At 48.9% G+C, this 12,406-nt stretch overlaps 1 protein-coding gene across 1 annotated transcript in view; it reads left to right on the top strand.

Moving 5' to 3' along the window:
• HSPG2 (heparan sulfate proteoglycan 2) overlaps positions 1 to 12,406 on the top strand; it is a 106,495-nt gene that overhangs the window by 23,469 nt on the left and 70,620 nt on the right. The window contains exons 2-3 of the mRNA XM_006883669.1: positions 8,568 to 8,703; positions 9,693 to 9,737. Of these exons, the coding sequence (XP_006883731.1) occupies positions 8,568 to 8,703; positions 9,693 to 9,737 (181 nt within the window). The remainder of the gene's footprint in view (positions 1 to 8,567; positions 8,704 to 9,692; positions 9,738 to 12,406) is intronic.

The following is a 12,406-nucleotide window of genomic DNA, read 5'->3' on the forward strand; positions in this document are numbered from 1 at the left end:
CCCCAACTTGGTTTTAAAAATTTACTAAGGCATCTTGGTGGTGTCTTAGGTTAAATGTTGGACTGTTAACCAAAAGGTCAGATCTGAAGCTCTGGTGGCCTAGTGGCAAAAAGCAGCGCTGCAATCCAGAAGACACACAGTTTGAATCCACCAGATGCTCTGCTGGAAAAGAATGAGCAGTCTCCTCCTGTGCCAGTAGGATCTGACTTGACGGCACACAACAACCACAACCACAAAAATAAAAATAGGCGAGCTCTGGTGGCCTAGTGGCAAGAAACTACACTGCAATCCCAGAGGTGTGTGGTTCAAATCCACCAGATGCTTTGCTGGAGAAGGAGAAACAATCTCCTCCTGTGCCAGTCAGATCTGATTTGACGGTACACACACAAATGATAAAAATAAAATAAAAAGAAAAGAAAAGAAAGTGTCACTAAAAAGAAAAAAAGGTTGTCGTTTTTTTAAAAAAGGTCAGATCTTCAAACCCACCAGCCTCTTCTTGGGAGAGAGAAGAGAGTGCTTCCTCCTGTTAAGATTTACAGCCTTGGAAACCTGATGGAGGGTCAGTCTGAAGTGGAATTAACTCAGCCAAAGTGGGTTTAAAGCATGTAGATTGAATCTGCCTGCTGCTCCAGGAGAGAAAGACAGGCAGTCTCCTCCTGTGTGATTTACTGCCTCTGAAATCCTGATGGAGGGTTAGCAATGGATTGATTCTAACTTGAAGGCAAACAACAACAACATAGTGGTTTTGATTTGCTTTTGTTTAGGTATTTTCCACAATAACCAACAAACCTCAAACCTTACCTTTAGTACCCTGTACCTGTGTCAGAATCTACTCAGTGCACCTAACAAGAACAACGTATCTGTGTTTGCACATCCCCCTGTGATTGATCTCTGCATGTAGATTGAAAAGGTATGGATACACGATGCATCTCTCACTCATTCCGCCCCTGATTGTGAACCATGCAGAGTTTCATTGTTCTGATCTGAGGTTTCTTTCTTGGTCCAAGCATAGATTTTGCATAACCACAATCAAGTGTTCTGGGATTTTCATTCTCTACAAGGTTAGCCACAGTCTGTTGTGATCCACACAGTCAATGAAACACAGATACATATTCCTCTGGTACTCTCTGCTTTCTACCAAAATCCATCTAATATTGGCGATAATGTCTCTAGTGCCATGACCTCTTCTAGACCCAGCTTATAATTCTGGTAGTTCTCTGTCAATGCACTGTTCCAGGTGTTTTTTGATAATTTGCAACAGGATTTTGCTTGCATGTAATATTAGTGATATTGTTGGTAATTTCCACACTCTTTTCAGCTCACCTTTTCTTATTTTTTGAATGGGAATAAATATGGATCTCTTCCAGTCAGTTGACCAGGTATTTGTCCTCCAGATTTCTTGGCACAACCTGCTGAGTATCAGTTTGTTGAAATATAGCAACTGGTATTCCATCAATACTTGGGACTTTTTCCAAGTCCTTCAAAGCAGCCTGAACTTCCTCTTTCATCACTGTTGTCTCTTGATCATATGTTGTTTCTTGAAAGTTTTATGTGTCAGTCAATTCTTTTTGTTATAGTGACTCTGTATACTCTTTCCATCTTCTTTTAATGCTTGGAATCATTCCTATGGATCATTCAGTATTCTGCCCGTAGCATTCTTATGTATTGCAAATTGCAAATGGAATTTGTTCTTTAGTTCCTTCAGCTTAAGAAATTTATATGCAGAACAGATCATTCTGGAGACTGGACTTTATGAAGAGGAATTTGGTAAGAGAATTGGAGATGCAGATTACACAACCCTGCTTGCAGAAACTGAGGAAGACCTGAAGTACTTGCTGCAGAAGTTAAAGACTATAGTTTTCAATATGGATTGAAGCTCAACATCAAGAAGACAAAGATTCTCACCACTGGGCCAATTGGCAGCACCGTGATAGATGGAGAAGAGATTGAGGTTGTTAACAATTATAGCTTATTAGGCTCCACAATCAACACTCTTGTCACCAGCAGTCAGGAAATCAAAAGACGAATTGCACTGGGGAAATCTGCTATCAGGGACCTCTCCAGAGTACTAAGAAGCAACAATGTCAGTCTAGAGACTAAGGTTGGGTCTGATCCAGGCCATGATCTTCACAATTACTTGCTATGCATCAGAGAGCTGGACAGTGACTAAGCATGACAGAAGAATCCATGCCTTTGAGTGGTGGTACTGGAGAAGAGTCTTAAACATACCATGGATTACCACGCAAACAAATAGGTTTGTATTGGAGAGGGTGAAGCCAAGTTTCTCCTTAGAGGCTAGGATTTTGAAGCTCCATCTCACATAAATTGGACATGTGACTAGGAAGGATCAGTCCTTGGAGAAGGACACCATGCTTGGAAGTTGGAATTATGGAGGGACAGTGCAGGAGAGGAAGACCCTGGATGAGATACAGTAACTGGAGAGATGGGGTATGTGTATTGAAGTCAATGAGACTGGCTTAGGACAGGGCAGGCTTCAGAGCTGTAGGACATAGGGGTCGCTATGAGTTGCTGGTGCCTCAATGGCACATAACAACAACTGTGGTCTCTCCACACCAGGTCCTTCTCAACTGGCCTTGGTTTCTTTTGTACCCCCACTCACACCAGCCAGCCCAACCTCCATCTCTTGTCCCCAGAGGCCTCTGCAGCACTTGAACCTGGATCATTATGCTCAGTGGGAGGCCTTCAGGGAATAGGTGCCCCAGAAGTCCTTGCCTGTCAAGTGCTTCACCCATTTGGCTGCTGCCTGAGTTCAGGGAGAACCTACCCACTGAGGGCCATGCTGGAACAGTCTTTGGCCTGGATGAGTCACAGCACCTCCTCCCCCTCTACCAGGAAGCTGTGGGGTCTGGAAAATCCCCCTCTCTGCTTGGCTCCTTCCTCTCTGGCTCAGGTCGGCTCTCTGGACCCCTCCTGTGCAGACCCGCCATCCGGCTCCTGTGCCTGCCTGGAGCACTGGGTTCCTCTGGGAGGAAGCTGGGCTCCCTCACAGACTGAGACAGGCAAGAAGGCAGGAAGCCTGGGTTCTATTTCTGCCTTGACCTTGGAGCTGCTGATGGTCTTCCTCAGAACCTCAGGCACACCCTGCATATGGACAGGTCTAGGTCTCTGCCAGCTCAGACATCCTGGGGCTGTCCTGGGAGCTGCTCAGGGCAGGGGTGAGGACTTTTAGTCCTGTGGCTAACCCGGAGGCCCAGCCCAACTCTCCCCTTTCTCTGGTGCCTGAACAGCTCTGTATGGGAAGTTAGAGGATCCCATTCGTTCCTAGCTCTGCCAGATGCTTGCCTGTGATCTTGGACAAATCACTTCTTCAGGGACTCTGATCTTCTGTAGAAAGTGTTATTCACTCTTGCTACTCAGAGAGCTGACTGCCTCAGAAGGTCATTGTCAGGGTCATGACAATGAAGCTGAGGAAATGCTTTGTAAACTGTGAAGTACAGTTAGCTGAGAGGCTCTGTGGGATTGACTCGCAGTGACCACAGTTCTGGCTCATTCCATAGCCTTGAGTACAAAAGCAGCAAATTCGTCATTGTTGGGGCCAGAATACCAGGTTCAAATCCCAGCTCTACTACAAGTTAATATCTTCAAGCAAGACACCTGATTCTCTGCTTCATTTCCCTATCTTTATAATATTGCTATGTGCAGCTGAGTCAGAACCGACCCATAGTTGACCTTCCAGCAGATTTTCAGAAGCAGTAAATCTTATGGGAGGAGACTGCCTATTCTTCTCTTGTAGATTAGCTGGTGTATTTGAACCACATGCTTTTGGGATTACAGCACAGCTCCTTACCTCTAGGCCACCAGACCTCCATTATCTTTATAACAGGGCTATTAATAGTGCCACTTGGTTGAATGTCTGTAAAAGTGCTTAAACCAGTGCCTGGTACTCAGTAAACCTTATTGTTGTTGATTGCCATCGAATTGAGCACAACTTATAGCAACCCTATGGACAATAGACTTGACCCCTGTTCTATAACTGTCATCATTTCTCTGTATTGTCTGAGTAGATTCTGGACTTTCCAGGTCTGGATCCAAGCCCCCTTCATTGGTCAAGTCTCAGACGTCTTTTCGTTTCTTTCCAGAAACCTCTTTCCCATCTGGTTTCATCTCCCCTCCCTGATGTGAAATACAGCTGCTGGAATCTTTTGATCTTCAGCTTTTAACGAATGAAGTCTCTGCTCTTGCCTATCTGTTCCCTGCTACAGGTCCTCCCCTGACCCTGGAGCCTGGGACTCTGGGGATGGGACTGCACGGAAAGCAGAGGCAGGGTGGCATTTGACGTCTCGTTCCCAGGCTTCCTGGGCTAGCGAAGGAGGCTTCTGGCCAGACCCCGGACATGCTTGGATTCTCTTCCCTTTCTCACTACAGATGTTTCTTTTCCTGATGTTTTTTCATGTTGAATTTCACTTAGCTATTTCCTGTCCAGTCCCAAGTCCATTGCCTTCCTCCTCAAACTTGGCTCCTTTTTTCTGGAAGAAGTTTGGGACCTTGGTCATTGCACCAAGGTCTGCTAAGGATGCTAAGAATCTCTGTGCCCCAGAGATGCCATCCACGGCCTTGCTTCTATGGAAGATTGAGGGAGAAAGGTGACAGTGACAGTCTTTCCCAGACGGAGAGGATCCAAGCCTGTCCCTGCCGAGACCACTTCCTCTGCGAGGGTCAGTATCCCTGCACCAACCCTCCTGGCTTCATACTTCCCCTGGCTCGATCAAGGTCTGCCAAGCACCTACCCCACACTTAGTGAGCAGGTTGTCGTCTCTCTCAGCCCAGGGAGTGAAATAGAGCCCCTGTTGTGATTCTTAACCAGGACACACCCAGGCTCAGGGAGAGCTGCCTCTGGGGACATAGCCCACAGGGAGTTGCACTGCTAACCCCAAGACTGTGCCTCTCTGGCAGTTCCAGTCTACCAGTTCAAGGGAGAAAGATGGGCAGACTCCTCCTGTGTGATTTACAGCCTCAGAAACCCAGTGGAGGGTCACTTCCAACGTGATGGCAGTGAGGGGTTTCTTTATGACCTTCTCACCAGAAGACAAAAAGCCTCACCACTGGGCCAATAAGCAACATCATGATAGATGGAGAAAAGATTGAAGTTGTCAACAGTTTCATCTTATTTGCATCCTTAATCAGCACCCTTGGTACCAGTAGTCAGGAGATCTGAAGACATATTGCATTGGGCAAGTCTGCTGTCAGGGACCTCTCCAAATTACCAAAGGGCAATGATATAAATTTGAAGACTAGGATGTCCATAATTCAGGCCATGATCTTATCAGTCACTTCCTATGCATGCATCTTGGAGAAAGTGCAGCCAGAGCGCTCCTTGGAGGCAAAGATGACAAAGCCTCATCTCACATACTCTGGGCATGTTGCTAGGAGAGGCCAGCTCTTCCTTGGACATCATCCTTGGAAGAGTGGAGGGTCAGTGAAGGAAAAGAAGACCCTCAACCTGATGGGTTAACACAGTGACTACAGGAATGGGGACAACAAATACGTCAGAAATGATGAGGATGGCACAGGGTGGGATAGGCTCAGGTCTATTGTTCATGGGGTCTCTATGAGTCATATTCAACTCAACAGCACCTGGCAACAACAGCATCACCAAAAGTTGTTGTTGTTGTTGTTATGCTTGTGACTCATAGCGACTCTATGTATAAGAGCCCTAAACGCCGTTCTATCCTGTGCCAACCTCACCGTCTCAAACTCGCTCACTCCCACCACTCCACTCACAGAATCGATCCATCTCATTGAGGGTCTTCCTCTCCTGCGCTGTCCCTCCACTCTACCAAACATGATGTCCCTCTCCAAGAACCAGTCCCTCCTTGCAACATGCCCAAAGTATGTCAGACGAAGCTCCAGAATCCTTGACTCCAGGGAATATTCTGGCTTCACCCTCTCCAGGACAAACCTGTTTGTTCTCCTATCAGTCCATGGTATATTCAACACTCTTCTCCAGCACCACAGCTCAAAGGCCTCAGTTTTCTTTCTATCATCCCTATTCACTGTTCCAATTCTCCAGTGCATACATGTAATTGCGAAGACTATAGCCTGGATTAGGCACACCTTAGTCTCCAGCCTGACATCATTGCTCTTCAGTACTCTTAAGAGGTCCCTCACAGCTGACTTTCCCAATGCAATTCGTCTCTTGATTTCCTGGCTGCTGTTACCAAGAGTGTTTGTTGACTTTGGAACTAAGTAAACCAAAAGTAGGGACAGCTTAACCTGTGGTTGTGAACAAAGGGTCTCAGGAAGCTCTATTTCTGACTAACTCCTGGAGGTTTCAAAGCATATTTCTTGATGCAAACTCCACACCCACCCACCCCCAGCCGCCTGCCAGAAGCCCACTGGCTGACCAAGACAGGAGTGGACACTTGTTCAGAGGGGAGAGAAGAGAAAGACCAGCAGGAAGTATTTGCTCATGAATTGCTGGGGGAGGGACATTAAGTGAGAGCAGAGACTCTGATGAGGGCAGTGCAGCCTAACCAGTAGGCTTGTTGGTAGCACTACACACACAAAGGTGCCCTCACATTAAGGAGCTCACAGCCCAGGAAGGGAGATGCAGACACGAGAGTATGGGGGTGAATGGTGCTTCCAAAGCTAGTCATCTTTAGAAGCAGCTAGTATTAATAGGCAACAGCATTTTTGGCTCATTCATTCAAGTATTTATTGGACATGAGGTACTGAGAATGTAGAGTTGAATTCTTCACAGTCCCTGCCTTCAGAGTGCTTCCATTCCAGTAGTGATCCCAGATAATTACAAAGTGCGCCCAGAACCTGGCCTAGGGGTGAAGGTGACTGAAAAGCAAGGGCTCGGGACAGAGTTTCCTAGAGGAGATTTTATTACTTACCTTTATTGAGAAGTATAAATTGCATGCAGTGAAGTACACCCATTTTAAGAATGAGTATACATTTTGAGATCTCTCCACCCAGGAAACCCTACTCTAGTAAAGATCCGTAACATTTCTGTCTCCCGAAAAGGTTCACTGTGCCCTTTTCCTGTGAGCCCCACCTCACCTCTGGCTCCAGGCGACTGCTGTGCTGATCTTTTTGGTCACTGTAGATTACATTGCTTTCAGATAAATGACGTCAAATAGCATGTGGTCTTTGTGCCCAGCTTCTTTCACTCAGCACGAGTGTTTGAGATTGAGCCACATCACCATGTTTCTCACTGATGTGCCCCTTCTTATTCCTGAGAAATTAGAGGAGTGCTCTTTTGAAGCGAGGTGGTGAGGGGTCCGTTCATCATGTTTGGAAAAGTCGAGCATCTCCAGGAATGGGGCCACGTTTGTTCTGTCATATGTAGGGTCTCTGTGCATCAGCAACAAGTTAGAGGAGGTGATATGCTGTCTGAGCGTTGGAGGATGAATAGGAGTGAGTCAAATAAGCAGAGAGAGGAAGGGCATTCCAGCAGAAGGAACAGCATGCAAAAAAGCATAAAAGTGCCAGGGACATGGACTGTAGGGAATTGGGGGAGACTGTCTCACTTTATATTTTTCCTTCTCCCTGAACCTCTCTCCTGCTTCCCTCACCTTGTCCAGCCAGTGAGAGGCAGGTTTGGTTTTCATGTTCAGGACGTTTCCTTCTGGCCAGAGCAGGGCCCAAGGCCCTCAAGATGGGTCACTGGGTCAAGTGCACGTAATGAGACTACAGTGAATTTGTATGTACCTGTGGGCTCTGCGATTCTCTTGGGGTCTTCCAGGTTAGTTTTATTCCTGAATTACCTGGTAAAAAATCTTTAGAAACATTGTACACTTGGCTAAGATATGAGGGTTGTTTCCACACCCAGAAAGGCGAGTGTGATAGAAGCTGGACCTCCAGCTGGGGCCTCCTCCAGCCTGCTGGGCCGCTGCCAGCGCCTCAGGTGGCCAGTGCTGGCCTTCAACATTACCCCGAGGTCACATGATGATGACGCCTCCTCTGTCCTGCCCTGACTCAGCCCAGTCGTGGGGCTCCATCCACTGATAGGGGTGAGCCTGTTAGTGAGGCCGCAAGTGCCAGAGCCAATTCTCTGCCCAGCTGGAATGTGTCCTCTGTGACCTAGAGGTGTGGAGGTCAGGCTGTGAAAAGAGGTGGCCCAGATGGTCAGGTTAGAGCTGCTGGGGGAGGCGTCAACTTTCACAAACTCACCCTTGATTCCTCCTGTGTCCACAGTGACCCCAGGCATCCCGCATTCACTGTGTTCCCCCATCTTTGCTGGCCCGTGTCACCCTTTTACCTGCCTGTGTCTTCTCACTTATGACTCATATAACTTTGTCATCTCTAGAGGAAGGAGAGCCCTCACATAAGAAGAATTTTAATTACACGAGTATTTGAGGATTCATTCAGACTCAATGAATTTGCAGGATTGGGCTCTGAGCTCTCCAGCGAGATTTGGAGAAACTGAGTAAAAAATCCTGTAGCTCAGCCCTGGTCTGGCTCGTGTAGCCAAACTCAGGCTGACTTAGGCACTGCGGAGCTTTGCCATGTGACTCTGGGTTGTCCTTGCTGGGAGCGCGGGTCTGAGGGCTTGTCCGTAGCTGGCGATTGTGACTCAGTCTGCTGCCCATCTTTCACAGGTGACCCAGGGACTGAGGGCCTACGACGACTTGTCTGTGCCCGAGGATGCGGAGACGGCCACTGTGGGCCGGGCTGGCTGGAACTATTCAGACCTTTCTGATGATGAAGACTTGCTGGCCGACAGCGCCTCAGGAGGTGAGATTGCTAGGGGGCGGGGGGCGGGTTGTGTTATTCTCTGGAGTACAGACTGGTGTTTGGAGGGACACACTGAGGCTTGGAATGGGCTGAATGAGAGCTGTGCATGTCCTTAGCCCCAGTCCCAGTGACCCCAGCATTCTCCCTTTTTTAACCTATGGGACCCCAGGCCAGTCTCAGCTGCTGCAGTGTCTTTCAATAGCATGGGGCTCAAGAGACTGGCCTGGGGAGCCTGTTTGCAGTGAGCAGCACAGGATGACGACCCTCCCCATTTACTCTGCCTGAAGGGCCCTGTGTGCCACAGACTGGTAACTTAAAGGTTGGCAGTTTAAAGCCACCCAGTGGCACTGTGGAAGAAAGGTCTGGCTCTCTGGTTCTGCAAAGATTACAGCCAAGAAAGCCCTACAGAGCAGTTCTCCTCTGTAACAGCGTGGGTCGCATCAATCACAATAGACTCAAAAGCAATGAAGGAGGTTTTTGGTCCCTCTCTGCTTCTGTAAAGAATCTTGGTGGTATAGGCATTATGTGTTCAACTGCTGCCTGAGAAAGGTCAGCAGTTAAAGCCCACTAGCTCCTTTTGTGCCTCGCTGGGCCACGTGCTCAGGAGAGGGCTCAGAAAATGCCCAGGTCTGGGGGCATGGGGGTGGGGGAGTCCGGAAAGCCTTGGATACTTTGCAGCAGTTCACTACTTGATCCCATAGGGTGACAATGGGTTGGAATCGACTTGATGGCAGCTGGTTTGGTGTGGGTTTACTCTGCCTCCTTATCCTCACTGTGAGGTCTGGCCTGAACCCTCAAACTTCTGCCATCCATTCAGTTGCATCTCTGGAGTTTGGGTCTTTGGTCTGTCTCTGATGGAGGCTCCCATGCCAACTGGCCAGCCTTCTGGGATGTGGGGGAGTGAGGGAGGATTACCCTTCCCCACTCGGCATGCAGGTACTCAGCAAATATTATTGATGCTGAATGAGTTTCCTCTCTTTTACTGGCAGATGATCTCGGCAGTGGGGACGTGGGCAGCGGGGACTTCCAGCTGGGTAAGTTGTTCAGGGTGCCCCTTCAGGCTCTCCACTCTTGTTAGAAAGCCCCAGGAAGGCCTTTCCAGCAACAGAGGCCCAGTCACCCGGGTGGAGGGCATCAGAGGCTCCTAGGGCCTACCCTGAGAGGTGAGATGCATGGGGTAATCTCTGACCTACTAGGGGGGACATTGTTGCAATCACAAATTAATTCTCCTCATTGTGGGTATGGACCTCTGGAGGGTACCTGCAAGCTCAGGAATGACCAGATTCTATTGCTTGGAAAATTAGAGAGTCAACAAAATAAAGGGCAACCCCCAATGAGGAGAATTTATTTGTGATTACAAGAATGAGTTTGAGTGTCGCTGAGATGGTGAGGATGGCACAGGGTAGGGCAGGGTTCAATCTACTGCTCATAGGGTCGCTCTTAATCATAGCTGACTCGACAGCAACTGTCAACAACAGCGAGCGCCTGTGCTTGCCTGTGCCACGTGGGTCAGGAAATAATCCAGATCTGGGGGCCATCCTAAGCCCCACCTGTGCGCCTGCCCCCTCCCTGACAGCCCCTGATGCTGCCTGCCCCTCCTCCCTGCCTTGAGACTCTTGTCCACATCTTCTCACCTAGGTGCCACCCCCATCTGCTGACCTCTCTCTTTCCCACTTATGTCTGTTCTGCTCTGACACCTGTCTCCAGCTCCTCCTCCCAGCTCCCCCCTGAACACTCCTCCAGGTTTCTCTGTTCTCTTTTTGGTATCTGTCGCTTTCTGCTCTTTGCTTCTCTGTTGATATCTCTCTGACCAACTAACTGACCCCCCCTGTCTTTGTCTCCCCTCTTCTCTCTCATTTTTTTCTCCTATTCTTTGTCTCCATCTCCCTGTGTCTCCCTTCCACCCTGTCCTTCCCTCCCGCTTCCTCTGTTTCTGCTTCTCCCTCTGCCTCCCTCCCTCTCCATGTCTCTCCCATTCTCTCCATCCCTCTCTCTGATCCTCCACACCTCTCTAATTCTCTCCATGTCTCTTCCTCTCCTGTCTTCCTCTCTGCTACTTCCTCTGTGGATTCTGGGACACTCTCGTGGCTGGCACAGTTGTCCCAGAGCCTCAAGAGAGGCTCTTAGTAAGTGACGGAGGCCCATGTCGGGCCATCCGGGGCCTCCCTCTGCCTCCCTCCTACACTTACTCCCAGCTTTTCTTTCCTTCCTCCCTTTTCTCCTCTCCCTTGACCTCAGAGCACCTCCCTCCTGAGTCCAGCTACTGCCCTCCCCAGCTGGCCCTCCTTCACTCCAGGGACATACCCAGGCCTCATCTGGGCTAAGGGATCTAGACCCAGTGCTCTGGACCCCTAGCCTCCTCTTGGGGGTGTTTCCTAGAATGGGTGCAGCCTCCCTTGGGGACAAGGGGGAGTCTGGAGATGTGTTGTGTCTGCCTCAGAACAGGATGACACTAAGGGCGCTCAAGAGACCTAGAGGGAGTCAGGGCTGGGAGTTCAGACATCTGTGTGTGAAGATGTCTTTTTTTGGGGGTGGGTAGTTAAAAGGTTATAATTCAGAATAATAACAAAATATAGTCAAGACAGTTACCAAAATATGCATGCAGGCACTTCATGGCCTTTAAGTTCTTCTAAGTTCTCAGTCTTGCCAATATTGGCTTCCTTTGTAATTGTCCAACAAAGTTGTGCTTTGTTATCCAACAAAGTTGTTCAGTGATTATCAGGCCAGTGTTGACTCTCTCACCCCAAGTCCCATGTTGCCTCCAGCTCAGCCATCACTGCTGCTGTCATTACTAAGTGTGTCCTACATATCACCAGATTGGGGGAGGTCTCTCCTGGTGTGGGAAGAATTCCTTCTAGTGGGGGAGGAATGCCTCTTCTCTGCAGCTAGAGCTGTTCAATTTATTGGTGAGAGACTAGTCAATGCTCTTGTAGGTTTCTGAGACCGGCCAACACACCTCATTCCTCACACAATCCCTCCACTCCCCTAGTAAGTCATCTACACTAAAAAAGCCATGTTGAGACAAACTCCACAAGAATGTTGGTGGCAGAGGTTATTCCTTGGAGAGGGATATCATGCTTGGGAAGGTGGAGGGGCAGCGAAGCAGAGGAAGACCCTCAACCAGGCGGACTGACACAGTGACTGCAGTAATGGGCTCGAGTGTGTCAGAGGTTGTGAGGATAAACAGTATAGGGTTCAGATCATTTGTACACTGGGTTGCTCTGAGTCACCTAAGAAACAACAGTCCATGACTGATGGGTCTATACGATGACATAACCGCTATGAAAAACGGTATGATACTTTGAGGAGTTCTTTTGAGCAGAATATAAGCAGCAGGAGTGAGTGGACAGACTGACTTCCCCTGGGTTGGGGGCAGTGAGCTGTACACCCCTTACCATCCTGGATTCAGGGCAGTTCCTCCAAATGAGCTCTCCTGATGGGGTCGAAATGAGGGCTTGGTAGAAGACAGATACCTATAAAGCACCCTTGATCTCCAAGCCCACTTCACTCCCTTGCAGCCACCTTGGCCCTCACCTCTCGGGGCTGGTTCCTTAGTAAGCACAGCCTCACCTTCTGTCCCAGCTCTTGGCCACCAGCCACAAGGTTGCAGCACGGGATGAAGGGCCAGTATCCACCCTGACCTGAGCCTGGACTGGAAGAAGGAAGGGGTGGGGTCTGTTGGAGGGGTCCATGCCCTTCCCAA

This window comes from Elephantulus edwardii, unplaced genomic scaffold, assembly GCF_000299155.1.
Source record: "Elephantulus edwardii isolate Elephantulus edwardi_28Jun2011 unplaced genomic scaffold, EleEdw1.0 scaffold00028, whole genome shotgun sequence".
NCBI classification, from domain to species: domain Eukaryota; kingdom Metazoa; phylum Chordata; class Mammalia; order Macroscelidea; family Macroscelididae; genus Elephantulus; species Elephantulus edwardii.